Genomic DNA, 19,652 nt, shown 5'->3' with positions numbered 1-19,652 from the left:
TTCATTTGAATTTCACCTTTTCATTTGAATTTCACATTTCCGAAAAATTTCATTTGAATTTCAAATTTCGGATAAGATTTTCACCCTATAAAATTGCGCCACGTGTCATGTCTATCGACCTAAATTTTTCTATAAAACTAAGGCTCAGCTCCACAAACCTCTCACACTACATCTTCTCAAAAATTTCATTTCTCAGATATTAGATTTCAAATTTCAGATTCCATATTCCATTCTCAATGTCGGACATGGAGGAGGTCTTGGAGAGGCAAGAGCGAGAAATAAGAGAAAGAAGGCGTAGACGAGCTGCAAGCAAAAGAGCCCAGAGAGATCTAGATCAGCAACTTGTCATGGCTGTGGCTTTGCTTGATGAAGAAAACCAGAGCAGTCGTGGTTCACATGAAGGCCGTGCAGCAAATGTTGACAGACATAGGCATTCTCGGGGTAAGAATCTTATGGAAGATTATTTTATCCCAACATCTCTGTACTCTGCGTTTATACTTTAGCATATTCTATTCGTTTTCGCATTGCGTTGATACTTCTTGTCTTCGTTTTCTTTGCGTTGATACTCCATTTCTTTGCGTACATACTCCCTTTCTTTAGCATATTCTATTCGCATTGCCCTTTCATCTTCTTGGGCTTTCTTGTCTAATTCAAGTCTCATGGCGTTTTGCCTAGCAATTTCCTCCAAAATTTTAGAGGCATTACTAGTAGAATTATTTCGTCTCTTTGCCTTCGCCGCCTTCCTCCCAATAGGTCTCGGCTCCTTTTCAATGGGTGAGTCTTCACTCATAGGGGATTCCATAGGCGAATCCGAAGCTTGTGAATCATGGAGTGGCGTCTCATTTAACATCACCGTTGGACCCTTTGGAATAATGCTAAATCTCTTACAATGCTTCACCACCTCCCAACATTGGGTATGGTTGAAAGTTTTTTTCCCTTGTCCAGTAGCACCAAACCACATTTGAGCTTGCACAATCTATATAAAAAAAAAATTGAATATGCAAAGAACTTAAACAAAATATTGGTAATGCAAAAAAGATAAACATATGAATGAAAATCCAAGAAATATTAACAAAATATAGAGAATGGAACAACCATTTAAATAAATATTAGAAATACAAGAAATATTAACAAAATATAGAGAATGGAACAACCATTTAAATAAATATTAGAAATACAAGAAATATTAACAAAATATAAAAATGGCAAGAAACATTTAAATAAATATGGAAATACAAGAAATATTAACAAAATATAAAAATTGCAAGAAACATTTAAATAAATATGGAAATACAAGAAATATTAACAAAATATACAAATTGCATGAAACATTTAAATTAAAATTAATAGGACATTAAAATTAATATAATGAAAATTACAAATAATTTACCTCATCGCTTAGATTTTCCCCGCTTCTTTGGTTATCCATCGCTTTAGTGAGGGCATCTCTCCATTTCCCCAACTCTTTGTTGAGAATTTTCCACCGACTAGACAATGCCGATTCTGTACGGGTGGAACCCGATCTTTCAACAAATTCACGATGAATTTTTTTTCACATTTGACTGAATTTCATCTCATTACCCGATATGGGATCATGACTAATTTGGATCCAACACTCACACAACAAGACATCTTCCATGATGCTCCATGCCCCTCCGGTTTCTTGAGAAAAAGCCATAATATGATAGACAAAAATTAAACTTGAAAGTGAAAAAAATATGGAGTAGAAAATGAAAAAAATATGGAGTAGAAAATGAATAATAGTTGGAGGAGGAGAAAATGTTTGAGGATTTGTGGTTAAAAATGAAGAGGATTGATTGGTATTTATAGAAAAAAATTCAGTAATTTTTGGGAATTTTTTTAAATTTTTTCCGATTTTTTTTCATAATTGTTGGCCTTGAAAAATTCATGGGCGTTGGATTGGATGACAAAAGCAATCGGAAGGACCAGAAGCTGCCACGTGGCGTATGACCGTTGGGGAAAAGCTGACGCGCGCGCAGCAAATTTTTTTTAACGTTGGCTCGTGCAACGCACGCGCCAACGTTAAAAAAAATTTGAATTGCGCCTGCTGACGTCACGCTGGCGTCAGCAATGACGTCAGCTCGCCTTTGGGCTAGCACTCGGGCTGATTCTGCCTTCGGGCCTGCCCAGGCAGGTGGACCCCAGTAGTTGCCCGGGCTGGACTTTGCTGCTGGAAATGGGTTTTTGAGTTTTACCCCCCCCAGCCCTTGCCCTAGGGGGCTGCTGGAAGTGCTCTAAGGCTTCCCCTGCTATATCAGCAACAGCCAGACGTTGGTTCCAAAGGAAAGCACAAACTTTTTCCAAGTTTCCAAACACTCCCTGGGGCACTCTGGTAGTGAAGTAGCATTCATTCCAAAGATCAAGAGACTGAACTTCAAGGAACAAATCTTGTCCATCTCTACTAACTTCCACCGTATGAGCAGAGCAGCCCCTGCAATCTGATTTGGCCTCAAAACACTGTTGTTCCAGCACACGCTGCCTCAGCGGCGATATGTCGGTTTTGTTGGGTTCAGGGGTCGCCATTCGTGACCTGCTTCACCGTTCAAGTCTGCACTCTTGCAATAAAAACATGCCACTTTACAGTCACTAGTCGATAAAAACCTGTCACTTTACACTCATCATTGATTGACTTTCTTCCTCAAAAGAATCCATAGCCCTAAAAAATAGCAAATACACTGGGGATAGGAGGAGGTCTTTATTTTATAAGGATCTAGTTTTGTGAAAGTACGGAGAAAAATGCCAATCTTACTAGAAATAGGAAAATAATATTTCCCGATTCTACTAGCTAGGAACAGAAAACTGAATGAGAAAATAATAAAAACTGGAAACCAATTACACACAGAAAACCAAATAACAAATTCAAGGATGACAAATAATATTTCCACAATTTATTTTCTTCTGACACATGTATATTATAATAAATTAAAATTTGAGACAAAGAAGGAGACATGGGTTTTAGCCAAGTTGGCTAGAGTGGATGTGCTCTCCACTTTGCACCCGAATTCAAATCCCCTTCTCCGTAGTTTATATTAAATTAAAGTATAGAATATCGTTTGAATAAATAAAAAAATTGAGACAAAGAAAGAAAGTTGATTGTTGATACCTATTACTTCGATTAACCAATGTCAACACAGAAAGAAAGCACAACTTTCTGCATCTGCAGTATACTAATATAAGATGAGTGAATCAACCAACTGGCAATAGGATTGATGTCACACTTAGCCCTGAAATGGCATTTCATCTTTCTCTCTTTCTTTTTGTTGGACTTTCTTTCTTTTTCTTATGCTTTCGCTATAATCTTTGAACTGTTTATACTTAACCCCTGAATTTTTTTTAATTTTTATTTTTATAAAAAGAACTTAGTAAACAAAAGAGCCGGAGCCAAGATTTTAGTTCACATGGGGCACCCTCCAGTTATGTTCATAATACAAATTTCAAGATTGCACGATGTATACTATAAGATTCGAAATAATATGAGGAAGGATAGGCTGGTTAATTCAAATTAGTCAATGGAAAAAAGAAACAATATGCAAAAAATGATGAAAACAATAAAATTTCCAAAAGACAGAAAACATAAAAAAAAATCCATAAATAGATTGAACACCAACTTGAGGAGGCTTGGGCACTATGTAAGTGAGTGAAATCATAATTCAATCTAATCGCACCTAACTCTTTTCGGTCTCATCCCCTTAAAAGTCAAGAGGCTGGGTTTATGTGAAGCAAAATGTTCCCTGTCAGAATCGTTACCGACCTCGATCCTTGTAACTATCTCCCTTTCCATATCATAAGTAAGAAAACTTTTCTCTCCCTGCAACTCAAGTTTACCATAAATAACTCTGACTGGCGCCCAAATTTGATTCTTCAAGCTTGGATTGTCCTTTAAAAATTTACAGGGAACTACGATCTTATTTTCACTCCATTTATGGGCCTTGAAGTCTTCCAGCACCAATACATTAAGGGCTTCCTCTACAATCTCACCAACAGCCAAATGGTGGTTCCAACTGAACACGAAAACTTTTTCCAAGTTTCCAAACACCCCCTCGGGCAGTCTAGTAGTGACGAAACATTCAGTCCAAAGATCAAAAGACTGAACTTCTAGGTATAAATCTTGTCCAGCTCTAATGATTTCCACATAATGAGCAGCCCCTTCAGTCTGATTTGGTTTTAGAATATGTCGTTTCCGCAAATATTTTTTGTGTTGCCCCCGTATAGTTTGGTTGGAGAGCTTCAGGGGTCTCCATTGGCAATCAATTCCAACTGTTAAAACTTTAAGTCCTACTTCAGGGGCCAAATTCCCCTTGATATAAAAATATGCCACTTTACACTCACCAGTCGATAAATTCAAAACAAAACACATTGTGTTGATGTATGCATTGGGTGCATGAGGCAAGTAGAGTACTTGGTGCATCGCAAAATTCCTAATACGGAAAACTTGCGTAGAATAATTTTTCTCCAAAAACAAGCCACAAGAATTACCAATAAGCTTGAAATTTTCGTCATAAAAACTGACCGAATTGTTATAGTCCCACATGTATCGATAAGGAAGTCGTAGAGGACTGGCCCGAACCCTATGTTTTGCAATGAAATCTTCTTCTTGAAACGTGGAACACCATTGCCTGCACACACACTTGAACCTTAGTACAGACTCTACAGGCAACCGGCTCAAAATCTCAATGATGACTTCGAAGGGAAGCTCCGGTAAGCAAGGCCTTCGATATGAGCTTGTACATATTGTTAGGGGCAATTGGCCTGAATTCTCTGACAAGCGTCGCCTCTTTTTCGCTCTAAATAGATCTTCCAAGGGGGAAGTTCTTATCTGCAGAACAAAGAACATAATATGCAAAAATGAATTATTTATTATAATGATTTAAAAAAGAGTGCAATTGTTGAAGGACACTGGTTCCCGCATTGACTTCCCTCATTAAAGAAACCTACATGGGAATGGAGTTGCTCTCCAGTAACTTCTTCATTGGCAGCGTTGCCTTGATTGTTCGACTCTGGTACTTTCTTGGCACTCAATTCTTCTTCATAAACCTTGCACAAAACCCAATCATACAACTGCACAGCAGAATTAAAAGCATATAGTTAATCATAGCTTCACATGCATATTGAAGTGATCGTGAGGAGAAATATTGTAAAACACGTGTGACATCATAACGAACATTAGGTGTGCAACGGCGCTTCTAGTAAAACCGCTTATCAGCAGAAGTGCTTTCATAAATAGTTTAGGACTAGTAGTGTGGAAAAAAGTTACTCACAAAATAAGGGCTTTGTGATACTGCTGCGGTTCCCCCAGCTATATACTCTAACATAGTCCAGTTGGTTTTTGTTGAAGCGCTCCTAGGACGCCCAGCATAAAATCGTAATGACTTTTTCACTCCGATTATCTCAGTACCTTGTTCAATGTTTTCATATTTACTAGTTGGTATCCAATACCCATTACGAGCTTTGCGTCGTGGCAAAGTAGAGTCTGTAAATTTCCGTTCGACTGGAGTGAAGAAATACAGCTCTTTCTGGTTTGCAAACGCATACATCTCTGTGAACAAAAAACAAAAAAGCTATCTCATAATTTAAAGTCTACCCAAAAAAAAAAACAACCAAGGAAAGAAACGAAAGAAATTTTACTTGAGAGTTGGATAGGACTGTATTCATAGAAGGACAATTCGTCAATGATTATGTTCACTGGGAGAGGATCGCCGGAGATTTTTCTCTTCAAGAAATGTGTAATCAGTTCTTCATCTTTGGGTTGAAATCGAACTTCCGGATGTAACGACATATAATATTGCTCACTGGCCATCGTTGATTGATTTTCTTCCTCAAAAGAATCCATAACCTAAAAAACATATAGCAAATACACTGGGATGGATAGGAGGAGGTATGTATACAGATCTAATTTTGTGAGAAGTAATCAAAATCCTACTTGGAATATGAAACTATAATCCGAAAATAATCCTACATGGGATAGGAGGAGGTAAACCCATTAAATTTTTGACATAAATTTTTATTTTTATTTTTTATAAGGACATAAATTAAAATAAACGAATGTTGATAAATTAAAATTTGAGACCAAAAAAAGAAAAGAAAAAAAGGAAGTTGATCAACAATCACAATCTATTATTGATCACTTACACTTGTTCATGATGGTGGAACGGACACTTTCGGTTTGGTTGAATTGAATCCTCTTGTGCGGCTGATATTGTATGGATTATGATTTGCTTGTTGTGTCTCGCCAATAAATTTTTATATTTTGGGGATCATTGTTGAAATCTTTTGCTTCCATTAACCAATGTCAACATAGACAACACAACATTCTACAATACCCATGAGAAGGAATGGGTCTTGTTTTTTGAATTAGAGTTTGAGAGCAGTCTACCGTGGGATACCAAGATAAGTATAGAGTTACTTATCTTGTATCTTGTTTTTTAAAAGTGACTCCTGTTGTTAACATCTTATCCTACTGTTCTTGTATCCGGGTCTTTGAGAAATCTATGTTTCATTATTAATGCTTTTGCTATATGTATATAAAAGAAAGAGTTCATAACTTTATACTAGCTAGCTTTTAGCTGAAATCAGTAGTCTTTTATAGCAATTTGTTTCTATGTCTATGTTTTCAGTATGTTCAGTGCCTTAATAGTTGCAGTTCAGAAGAAGAAGCCGTTTCTAAAAGAAGGGAGCTTTCCAAAGAGAATACAGATGGCGAGGAGGCTACTGCTAACTCTGGGGACACTTTTTAGTAATCATAATGGCAATGACAGATGATCTTCAAAAGGGTCCTCCTTTGTATCCTGCGAAGGTGGATGGGGAAGGAGACACAAGTCCTCTTCTTTAGCTGGTTAAGCTGACAAAGACTGGTTTGCTTCTATTTACCTTCCCCAAAAGCACTTTTCCTGACGTTGTTGATACTGTATCCTAAAGTATTCATTCTGTGGAATCCGGGAGTTGCGGTTCACCCCTATTAGTAGATAATTTTCCTGTTTCTCACACATCATATTTTCTTTTAGAAACAGTTATTACAAAGTTGTGCTTAATTTTTGTTTGAAATTTTATTCTGTGTCTTTTACTGACATTAAACATTATGCATTTCAAGAAATGCATTTTTAATCAATATCCCACGGAAATCCCAAATGAAAGAGTAGCTACAGTATTCTCTCCTCCAATTGTTCATGTTTCAATAGAATCCATCTCTTGTCTCCTATAAATTTTAGGTGAGACTAATTTTTATATGCAATGATCCGCACATGCAGGAAGCTTATAATACTGGAGATTACATCCATGTTGTTGTTTCTAGACAGAAAGCAGAAAATATAACTAGTGTATTGTGCCCTGGAAACCTTTCGTTTCAGGTTTGCTTGTTTCTTCTTAATGCAGTTATTTATAATATATATTTTTTTTTTTTCCAAAATTTATAATATATTTTGAATATGTATTGTATTGTATTCAAAAGATGATACTCTCAAGCAGAAACTGGCTGTACTCTTTTCAACCAAAAAAAACATATCCCGAGTATAGCCGAGAGGCTATACGTTTTTCAATGATAAAAACCCCTGGTATCGCCGTGCGGCTATACCTTTTTTATAACACCAAAACGCCGAGTATATCCGGGCGGCTATACTAATTATAAAAATAAATAAATAAGGACCCGCCTGGCCCCTAGCGACCGACTTGTCACGTGCCCAAACGGTATAGCCGCCCGGCTATACTATGATAAGACCACGCCTGGCGCTGGCGCCATTTTGCCACGTGTTAAAATTGTATAGCCGCGCGGCTATACGCATTTTATTTTAAAAGGCCCCGCGTTTAGCCGCACGGCTATACTATTTATAATAAAAGAAGGACCACCGCTTGGAGTCGTGCGCGCTTCGCTCAAAACATATAGCCGCACGGCTATATATATTTTATAATAAAAACCGTAGTATGGCCGACCGGCTATACGGTTTTAATATAAATACGACCCTCCTGCGCCCAGCGCTCATTTTGACACGTGTCACTAATAGTTTAGCCGACCGGCGGTACTCTATTTTAAAAAAATATATATATATTTCCCATGTATAGCCGTGCGGCTGTACATTTTTAAGTAATAAAAACCGTAATATAGCCGCACGGCTATACGTTTTTCAATGAGATGAAGATTTTCCATTATGCCTGTCATTAATTTTTTTATAGATGTGCTGGGACCGTTTATTAACATATTGTCATCTAGCATTCTGTATAAGAATTATACAGACATACAGCTTGAACTCTCAAACTTTAGGATTTTGGAGTATAATAATCATGCTGTTATTTCCCTGCGTTTCTATATCCACCACGTAAACATTAAAAAAGATTGAGTTGGGTGCATGATGTTTTCTTTCTTTTCCAGCATTATGTCAGAAATCATGTTTACTTATTTGAAATTTTGAAGAAAAGAAACATGGTTTTATCATTATTGTTGTTTTGTTTTATCTGCATGTTTATGAGAAAATGTACTCTCTTACACGTTTGGAGAAAAGTCATCAACTCAGTTACCTGGTCTCTATGTGGATGACTCATTGACTCGTATATATTCTCATTTTGCTGCTTAATCTGTTTCCCTTTTCACTTTATTTTGTATTACAGGGGAATGAACTGCGATTGAAGCAACAAGACATAATTCAGATATTTAAAGCGGCTCGCAGTAACTTTGATGAATTTCCAGAGAAGGTCTAAGTCTTAATAATATGTGTTTTATCATATTATAACATGTTACTACTCAATCTGGCAGCTTGCTTTAGCTACAATGAAGAGAGAAAGAGAGGACATGGAGAGAGGAAGAGAGAGGAAATTCTCTAGAGGAAAAATGTATAGCCGAATAATTTATTTTTAAAAACGTATCGCCGCGTGGCTATACTATTTAAAATATGCCGAAAAAGTATATCTGCGCGGCTGTACTATTTTTATAAAAAAAACCAGTATAGCCGCGCGGCTATACGATTTAAATATTATAATATATTGAACAAGTATAGCCGAGCCGCTACACTGTTTAAATATATTATTTTATTTTGTTCTCTTATTTTATACAATAACGTTACAAACTGCACACAAAAAAAAAAATTAAATAAAATGCTACTATTTCCACCCCCCAATCCTATTTTCCAACCCACCATGTAAATGTGAAAAAACACAATCTTTTCTTTACACCCACCATTATTCCTAAAATACCCTATAATTACTAATTATTTAAGCCCTACAAATTCCCGAATGAACAACTTGAATCTTACTGTACCATCAAAAACTCCAAAAAATGAAACCATCTAGCCATCAACGTCAAATATATTTGCCTCAAAATTATTCTCCATTGAAGGCCTTTTACTCTTGAAACTGGAAAATTCATAGTTGAACCTACGACTCCCAGTGAGAAAGCTAACAGAAACAACACAAACAATTATCACCACATTATGTATTGCATTTGTTGCACAAAAAGAACAAAAACAAACCAACCATCTTCATCAAGTTGTATAACGATTAAAACCCACAAACTAAATCAACCACAAAAACACTGTGCAAACTGAAGTTCCACTTCAAAGTTAAAAAATATGCAAGCACATACAGAGAGGGAGAGAGGGAACACCTTGAGAGGTAGGAGGAGATTGGGAGAAAGCTCAGAAGGGGAGAGAGTGAGGACGAGAGCAAGGAGAGGGAGGAGGGGCATTTGTCCTTATAAGTCATTTTACAAAAGGACAAATTTGTTTTTAAAATTTTAAAAATAAAGTGGGTGGGAAAATAGGACAGGTGGGTGGAAATAGCAGCACTCTTTATAAATATTGCTTTCTTATTTTCAGTACTTACAAATACATTCAGTATCAAGCTAATTGGTCTGATATTGCAGAGATCTTATCTCACCCTCTCAAGACTCAACTATCCTTAGAATTAGAAGCTCAAAATTTTATGCTTCCCTTCTAAATTTCTAATGACGGGAAATTAATCCCAACTAAATTTCAAAATTGAGCTCTATTCTTGGTGTCCAGGACCAGGAATGGCAATTACTGTCCCTATGGGTCTGTTTCTGTATACTATATATCCAAGAACAAAATCATTGGATTCTTCTTTTTATTGAATTAAAACTTCAAGTGAAGTTGTTATGCCTCCAACCCTACTCGGGGTGTATAACTAGTGCCACTATATACGTATTCCATGGTGCATGTCGCAAACATACACTTCTTTGGCAAAATGATCCGCAGCAACATCAGCCTCGCGACATAAATGCAAAGCTACATTTGAAGCATTGCCGAAAAACTGGTGGAGCAATCTTTCAAAATTTTGATTTCCTGCATGATAGGAAATAAGAACCACGTAATTCAATTTCAAAATCAAATAAAGTACTAGAACACATCAAAATAAAAGATCCAGGCAAGTCAGTTTTTTGGGAACAACAGTAGGGTTCATTTTGAAACTTAATTAGAAGGTCTCTTGTCTTGCTCTACCTGAAGAACAAAAGGCCGTCAAGTTCAGTCATATCTCATGCTAGGGTTGCCCTCTTGCCTTTTGCATCTCTTGACTGCAAACCCGTTATTTGTTAGTCACAATGTAAATTTTACTTTGAAGATGTACATTTCAAATAACAAATGAGCCTACTGCAAGCACATAAAGAAGAGAGAGCGAGACCTGTGCAGCAACAGATCTTTTTGAATCCAAGAACTCGCCGTAAATGCCATACAATCTTTTCTTCTCAGCTTCGGAAACAGATGGCCTTGCCCTGGAAGCAGTAGACTTCAAGAGAGCATCAGAAATAACTGGCTTTTTCCCTGGATCATTGGTATCTAAACCAGCCAGAATTTCATGCACTGCTGCAAGCTGAGCATCTGAGAGAAGAGCTTGAAGGTCAGCCCCACTAAATCCCTCAGTCATATAAGCTATGGCTCTTAAATCCACATCACCATCCAGTGGTAGCTGAAGCAGTTGATGAAAAAAAATAAATTAGAAGTCGATATCAATTAAACAAATTGCAAAATAGCTAAATACAAGTGTAAAACATATGCTTTGATTAGATAATTTCATTTCTAACCTTTTTTGAAAGGACCGTCAAAATATCCAACCTTTCACCCAGAGATGGAAAATCACAAAATAGAAGGCGATCTAGCCTACCAGGTCTCAACAGTGCAGCGTCAAGTAAATCTGGTCTACTGCTTGCCATGAAAATGCAGTCTTTTTTATTAGACAAGTGGTATATACTCATTAAAGACAAGAAAATATGATCGAAACAATCTACAAACAGGGCCTATGTCTGGATAGGAGCAACACTGTTGACAAGAGATGGAGGCAATTTGCACAAGCTTCACTGTCTTGTTCTAGTATGTTATAGCATTCATGCATGGGTCATAGCTACAAATAATAAAATTACAATCGCTACCTTAAATTTCTATAGGAAATTTAACTGACCACCATGAGTGACAGTACTTTGGACAAAGCTATTTTCTGACCTAGAAACTGATAACAGAAATTCAACACTTACAAATGAATCTAAAAATAAAACAATTACTCTGAAGAGAATCTAACCTTGTTGCAGCAAACACAAAAACACCAGTCAAAACTTCAACACCATCCAATTCAGTCAGAAACTGTGAGAAAGCGAGATACTGGGATAAGAGAATCAACTAAGAAGAGAGGAAAATGATAAATTGGGACAAGAAAACAAGAGAGGACCTGATTGACAACACGATCAGTTACTCCAGTATTGTCATGTCCTCTTTTGGGGGCTATAGAATCAAATTCGTCAAAAAAGAGAAGGCATGGTGCTGCAGCAGCAGCTTTGGTGAATATATCCCGGACCTAGACATCAGCATCAATCAATGTGCATTACACCACACAGAAGATTGTTCTAAAATATAACGTATAAGGAACCACTACACATTTTCTATCTTCCCCCTGGAACATTAACGTATCTGTTGTGGAGCTGGTTATTTAACTCTAAGAAGAAATATACCCTTTCATTTTCTACATGATTATGTAAGAATTCCACATCATATTGCAGAACAATAAAATCAACTTGAAATCTTAAGACTCTGGACAGAATAGTCAAACACTTTCTGTAGCCAAGTTCACAGAGTACCAATGAAAATAATCATTGATCATTGGCTCATATATCTCCAAAAATATTTTTTTTGATAATGCTAGTCTGAATTCCTATTCCACACAATTTTTTCACGTTACTTGATCACTAAGCTGCAGAAACACAAAAGAAAAGGCGTATGCAACATAATTTCACAAAACAACTGACGCACAATTCAATGGATTGAGAATCAGGTAGAGGCAAAGACTGATACATTATGTAAATAAATGTAGTATAGAGTCTACTAGAAATCAATGCAAAAGGAATGTGTAAATGAATAAGTCACCACTTACAGCTTGCTCTGAAGCACCAATATATTTATTCAACAGCTCAGGTCCTTTGACTGATATAAATCGTAGTGAACAGGCTGCAGCAGCAGAACCAACTATGTGTGTCTTTCCACAGCCAGGAGGTCCATACAATAGAACATTGGACCGCAACCTTAAAGGAGCTTTTGCAAAGATGTTTGGGAATTTTGAAGGCAATTCAATCATCTGATATTGATAATAGGAATTGAAAATAGAGATAGCACAATTAGATTACAAAAACAGAAAGACAAGTACTGAAACAAATGAATTATATTAGATCATGGAAAGTAAGATACAACAGCAGTACAAAATATCAAACCAATTTTACTAAACATCAACAGGCTAATAAAAAAAATTATTCTCATGGTCGAACAACTTCGATTGAAATCAATTAAGTGGAGCCAACCCATCTTTGGATTCATTGAAACTGTAGATAATCATACAGCTGAGGAGATAATGTAATATAATGAAACAGAAAAATGAAAAAATGGCAGAGACAAGACAAGAAAATAAGAGAAAAAAAAAATTCTACCTTCAATAAGTAGCAAATCAGTGATTAAAGGCAGCATGAGAAGTGAAAAACACTGATATAGATGATTTCCCAAAACAAAAACTGAATTGATAAAATTATACCTCTTTAATTGCATTGCGAATGTCAACAAGACCACCAACGTTGTCCCACCCAGACCGACCACCTTCAGAAGCAGATTTAGTGACGTCGCGCATGGCAACCGGAAGGAAATCGTGCATTGCCCGAGAGAAATCATCCCTTATTAAAGTGGGATTTTCACTTTTGTCAAAAGCAAAATGATAAGGCATAAAACGACCAATGGCAGCATGAACAGTTCTATCGACCAAGATTTCCTGAAACGGCAAGATTGTTAAGATAGTCCAACCAAAACTAAATCTAACACATACAAGAAAAAACTTCAACAGTTCTCAATGATCAGATTACCTACAAAAACATTCTCAATTTGAAACTACCACAAGCCGCAAAATTCATGCTTAAGGCACTGAAAGCATTCTCTTTTGTGCCCATCAAAAGTAAAAACTTAAAGGGGAATGACACAATGTATTAAAGCAGAGACGATCAGATCTCTGTATTCATTTGTCCTTGTATGCAGGTAGCACTCTCCGAAACTATTCCAAACATTCTAACCTTTCAATAACAGTATATATGTTGGAGGCCTGGACAGTAAGGATTACAATCGCACTTTCCAATGGAGTTTATTAGTTTTCAATAGAAGAGAGAAGGTTGTCAACATTATCCACTGTCATCACCTCCATAAGCAGTCTTTTATCTAGAGCACATAATTTAAAGTTCTAAAGGCTGGAAGAATAAGGATGCAAAAGTGGACTAATAACAGCCCATAAAGAATATAAAGATGAATTCCATGAATGTAATAATATTTGTGCAACTTCTACCCTCCAAGATGTAATGTAGAAACATGAAGAATACCAGATCGTATGAATCATAGCCATCACATTTTGAGGCTACATCTTGTAAGATATCATCAGAACATTGTAAGCAACGTCTCTGAATTTCATGCTTCAAAATGGCTTCACGTTGTGAGGCAGCAGGAGCAGGCAATTGCACGTGAAAGTCGAACCTTCCTGATAATGACAAAAGTAAAAAAAATATAGCATTCAAATGTTGTAATTAAAGAAGCAGACAAATCTCTGTGATTCTACTGTCAGTATAATGCATTTCTCATTCTACATTCAGAAAGAACAAACCTGAAGAGCTCAATGACTGCGGTATACTCTCTAAAGACTTTATTGAAGCTATGAATGCAAGGGGACCAATTCCACATGAGCTCTTCCTTTTTTCCTGTTCAGAGTCCCAGTAGATTTGTTAGCTGACTAAAGGACATAAACCCATCTAACGATGGTATGAAATTGAAAGGTTAGCTTATTGCATTTTATCATTTATAGCTGATACAATAGATTAAAAGTATTTTCCCCCTACAAAAATTAAGAGCAATTCAGGCATTATGACAAGAAGACAGCATAGGCTAAATTTTATGCTAATATGAAGTAGCCAAGGTCTGACTGAGCAACACGTATTTTAATAAAGAAGGGATTTAAAGGAAATTTAAGATATAAATGCCCAATGGACTGCCAGTATACTGGGATGAGAGATTGAGCATTTACTGATTCTGATCAAGTTTTTCCCTGTTTTTAGCTCAAGCAGTACAGAGATTTCAGGGTCATAATTCCATAAGATTAGGTACTTTTTAGTTGAATAAATATATAATACTCATTATTCAATCTACTAGCTCTGTTGCAAATTAGCATAGCATTCCAGGAGACAAATAAATGACGGAATTTCTATAAACTCTTTACAAGTTTGAAAGAACTATTTCTACAAATACAATTTGGTCCAACAAGAATAACTTGAACCTGAAATAAAGTTCATTTATTCATTGCAGTGCCAAATATATTATATTTTACTATTCTGGCATACTTAATCAATTGTAGTACCATGTCACAACAATCATTAATGTATTTAGAAAATTAATAGATAAACATATCATTCTAGCATCAGTGTCATTGCTTACATTCTAGGAACCTTCACAAAAATCTTACCCAATATTCATCCATAATGTCGTTGAGAAATTCTGTTAGAGCAAGAACAGAGGTTGAAGTTTGAGATCCTTCTGAGTCTGAAGAGGATGAAACAATGCTATCAAGATCGTCAAGAATTACAAGAGATGGAGCATGATCTAAAGCCTCAGACATATAGCTTGAAAGTGCTTGGCGAATGGTCAAGGCCTTTTCCATGGCAAGTTGTGAACAAGATACAAAAACTCTGCAAAGGCAAAAATAGGGCATTACAGTACATGCATATTTTACCATCATGATGCACTAAGTTGAAAGTTTAAATGAAAATTCATTTCGGGTTACTTATCAATAATTCAATGAACAAATGAAAAACAAAGGAAATTCGTCAAGATAACAACATACACGTGTGCTATGAGGTCTTTATCTTCTTCGAGACACTTTGCAACAGTTCTTGCTAATAATGTCTTTCCAGAACCCTAATAGGAGAAATGGGAAGAAGGGGAAAAAACCATATCAAGTATTTGAAAAACAAACAAACAAACAAACAAACAAAACACTGTGTTGATAGATAAAAACCGCAAAATATGTCATTTAACTTCAAACATTGCATCACCCAATGGAAAAACCAAATTTTAAAAGATGATGCACTCACAGGAGGTCCATATATCAGAACATGTCCAGGGAGAGGAAGATCGTGTGAACTGAACCATGCCCCAGAAGCAGGAGTTAACAACACCAACATTCCTACATTTGAAAACAGCATGTATTAGGGAACAGCAAGGAATCATTTAAAGTGAGAGGGGAAATATACTTAAAAACTAGTAGGATGTCAATTTCAGAGGATATGAAAAAGACTGGTTTTTTATTTGCAAGTTTAGAAAATCAAAAGTTTTCTTTTTCTTTGTAACTCCTAACTGTCCACCCTGAGATACTGCCATATTTTAACTGAAAATGACAAGAAGACAAAATACATGCCTCTAACTCAACCATTTCAGTCTTCTCAGTCTTGTATGTGTGCATTATGGTAGTTAAACTCCAATCCTCCTTTACTACTCAACCAATACTTTCAATAGTAAACCAATACTTTTGTAAGACAACCAGTAGATTACTGATTGCTTATTCAAAAATCAAAAGTAAAATTGTTCTTTTCTTTCTTATCCATAGTCTAGTTTAAATATCAGAATCATTCATCAAATTATTCTTCTCCCTGAACAGCCAGAGCATCCACCTTGAGATAAAGACAGCAATGAAAACAAAACATAGCAGTTTTCTAAAATCTTAAACACAACTCATTCATGTCCTTATTGTTGAGTGTCCGTCTATTTGTGTATTCCCTTGTGTTTCCATCCACAGCTAAACTAAAACCAACATAGGCTACCACAGTGTACTTCCCATAGACCATCACAATTATATGTAAATAAGAGTTGGTTAGGTGTCAGAAGTGGAAACAGCTTCACGAGGAACTACAAATACCTACTATTTAAAACGTCAAAAGCAATTGTCCCCATCCAGCTCAAGGATGATACATCAGCAGGGACATCTTTTTCAGACATTCTCTCTCTTACTGAATAAAAAGACACAGGATCACCCTCCTTCAGCTTTACAATTGTCTCTAGACCTCCAAGATTATTGTTGCCTTTGTTTCTTTCATCAAATACAAGCTCATATGCATTTCCAGCATGTTGAGATTCCTTGGAAAATGTCAATACATATAAGATTTCAACTGGTAGTTCAGCATTCTTATTTTTGTTTTCGAGGCAGCCACTTGATGATTCATGTACCTTCTCCTCAATCCCAGACTTCTGTCCTTTCACTTCAAAGTGAAGTAGAGTTTCATTTCCCAAAACCAAGGAATTAACTTCTTCTCCTGCATTGGAAGCAACAGCATCAAGTTGTGCAAGGATCCATGCTCTAATAAGACTTTCTACTCCTTTTCCCTCGTCAGACTTATGACTAGCCCCTTCATCCTCTTTGCAAGAAGATTCATATGAAAAAGCATCAACAACTTTGTCATGGGTTGACCAATCGGCAACATCTATGTAGGTGCTTGAGCCGGTCGTTAGAAGCATGTTTTTCTTCTTACGAATTTTATGCCTATCGAGAACTTCTAGACCATTTCTTTCAACAGCTTTGTCTTTCCCAAATATCTTAAAGTGGCAAGGAGAAAGTGAAAGAAGGGGAACGTCAGTCTTCAAAATACCATTGCATCCCTTTAAATAAACCCCTGCAGGCATGAAAGCAATCTCATTAAAACAACCAGCTTCTTCAATGAAAGGTTATAAATGATTTCATTGTGAAACATAAGACTATTAACAGTAGGATAACAATAGCCAATTTAAAGAGGGAGTCATGGAAAATCCACAAGAATTCACCCAGCTCTTGTGATTCATTGTGGAAGAAACAGTGTCATAAGGCATCATGAATGTATAATTAGAAAATTAAATTTGCAGCTAAAGGAGCAAGAACAATCCAAACTCTAGATGGCATTCCAAGAGAATATCTCATTTTTAAAATAAGATCCAGATGTAAATTCCAGTGAACATCTTTTGAGTCTATATTTCTAAATGCGTTATAGCTAAATTGTACTCTATTCAACACTGGGTAGAACTTACGCACATGAATGCAGACGAGCTCTCAAATAAAGACGAAGAGACTGGGCAACCATTACATGCCCTTTAGCCACTGAATCAGAAATCAACAGCCGAACAATTGTTTCACGATTGTCCTTCTTGTCATTTGAAATTCCATTGCTGGATTCTTTTGGAGTTGAACTGCTTCTTGTTCTCAAACCATCATTTTCCGAATTTTTCATGCTCTCTTTTGGTGATAATCTTGGCACAACAGCTACTAACTGAAGAGAGTTTAAGGAGAACATTTTTGCTGTTTCTGGGTGAATCATAGCAACAGAAGTGAGAACAACTCCAAGCTCAACACCTTTGACATAACCACTTTTGTGAACTAGTCTCCTGTCTGGATCTTGAATGCGCAGTAGTGCCTTTGAAATATGGCGCTCTCCAGTAGAAGCAAGAGTGGATGAATCTCCATATGAGTTGACAGTCTTGCGTCTCTTTGGAGCAACTGCAACTTCAGTCCCTGGTACCAGTTGCACTGGTAATAACCCACAAGTCAAAACATAATTCTGGTAGACTAAGATATCATCATAGAGCACAAGTTATAAATCCCAGCTCATCGAGTTCTAAATTCTAACATTGAAAATTCATTGAATAACTGAATCAGGACGGAGAATACAGCTTCTTACCTACCGATTTCTTGGGGAAGGTTGAAACAACAAGAAATGTAATGGTAGTGCGGCCGTGCAACCACAGAGGAAATCTCATTGCTTCATGGACGATCCTCACCTGCATTTATCAAAGTTACGATACACTGATACACTGATGCACATGTACAGATTGATTATATACAATCACAAAGACCTTGAATTGACAACACTTGGAGTACCTGATTCAATATAGCAGCCTCTGCAAGCTCAGAATTAAGTTCCAAAACCTCCCAATCATCCTCAGTAGAAGGCTCAATTGTTACAAGAGTAGCCTTCGTCACATTCGAAAGAGCACGAACTTGAACCCTAGCATGATCTGGCAACGAAATGCAATCCCCAAATTGCTGAGCAACCTGCAATGCATCCACACACTCAATCACTGAAAAATTTCATAGCTTTCCTCAGCTGAAGCAGAAAAATTGAAAATTGAGCTTACCTCGATAGCTTGAGAAGTGGAAGTGGCGCCGGACCAAGCGACATTCCAGCGGCTGTCGTTTGAGGAGGAGCGAAGCTCCAGAGCGAGAACTTGAGGGAGGGAGGAGGACGAGGACTGGAGGGTTTGGATTAGGGGCAGAGGAAGAGAGACATAGCAGTTCTCTATGCCCCCAACTAACCTAACCTCAAACTCCATCGCCGAAGAGACTCATAGTCAGAGAGAGATAAGAGGCTCGTTTTAGAAAGAAGATAAAGAAGCAAGCTTGACCGGGTGAGCTCAGCGCCGCAAAACGTCGTCTCTCCCGAGCCATTCTCGAATTTAGTAACGCTTACGTCATCTTCCTTTCAAATTATCCGAACTTGCTTTTATTTTTGAGTGCTGATATTTCCACCCACTCCCACCCATCTTATTTTTAAAATTTTAAAAACAAATTTATCCTTTTGTAAAATGACTTATAAGGACAAATGCCCCTCCTCCTGCTCCCGTCCTCACTCCCTCCCTCTCCGAGCTTTCTCCCAGTCTCCTCTTACCTCTCAAGGTGTTCCCTCTCTCTCACTCTTTGTATGTGCTTGCATATTTTTTAGAGTGCTGTTATTTCCACCCACCTGACCTATTTTCTCACCCAATTTATTTTTAAAATTTTAAAAACAAATTTATCCTTTTGTAAAATGACTTATAAGGACAAATGCCCCTCCTCCCTCTCCCTTCTCTTGTCCTCACTCTCTCCCTCTCCGAGCTTTCTCCCAGTCTCCTCCTATCTCTCAAGGTGTTCCCTCTCTCTCCCTCTCTGTATGTGCTTGCATATTTTTTAACTTTGAAGTGGAACTTCAGTTTGCACAGTGTTTTTGTGGTTGATTTAGTTTGTGGGTTTTAATCATTGTACAACTTGATGAAGATGGTTGGTTTGTTTTTGTTGTTTTTGTGCAACAAATGCAATCCAGAATATGGTGATAATTGTTTGTGTTGTTTATGTTAGCT

General features: G+C 36.9%; 1 protein-coding gene across 2 annotated transcripts; it reads right to left on the bottom strand.

The window, feature by feature from the left end:
• Positions 1-9,769: 9,769 nt before the first annotated feature.
• Positions 9,770-18,999, bottom strand: PEX1 (peroxisome 1). 2 transcript variants are annotated; one of them, XM_021972271.2, is made up of 18 exons: positions 18,675-18,999; positions 18,418-18,591; positions 18,218-18,317; positions 17,575-18,066; positions 16,436-17,182; positions 15,611-15,702; positions 15,361-15,434; positions 14,983-15,205; positions 14,131-14,224; positions 13,853-14,007; positions 13,027-13,257; positions 12,379-12,579; positions 11,680-11,805; positions 11,533-11,594; positions 11,042-11,159; positions 10,642-10,926; positions 10,461-10,534; positions 9,770-10,304 (listed from the first exon to the last, which is right to left on the bottom strand). In XM_021972271.2, exons 1-17 carry the CDS (start codon positions 18,867-18,869, stop codon positions 10,496-10,498), a joined length of 3,408 nt encoding a protein of 1,135 aa, XP_021827963.1. In that variant the 5' UTR covers positions 18,870-18,999; the 3' UTR covers positions 9,770-10,304; positions 10,461-10,495. The 2 variants fall into 2 exon arrangements, with proteins under 2 accessions (XP_021827963.1, XP_021827971.1); XM_021972279.2 differs by lacking the exon at positions 18,675-18,999 and having other exon boundaries at positions 18,222-18,317; positions 18,418-18,435.
• Between the last annotated feature and the right edge of the window lie 653 nt (positions 19,000-19,652).

Source organism: Prunus avium, chromosome 4, assembly GCF_965620075.1.
Source record: "Prunus avium chromosome 4, drPruAviu1.hap1.1, whole genome shotgun sequence".
In the NCBI taxonomy this organism is placed as follows: Eukaryota; Viridiplantae; Streptophyta; class Magnoliopsida; order Rosales; family Rosaceae; genus Prunus; species Prunus avium.
Note: the sequence above shows the minus strand (reverse complement) of the source record. Positions and strands in the feature narration are given on the sequence as shown.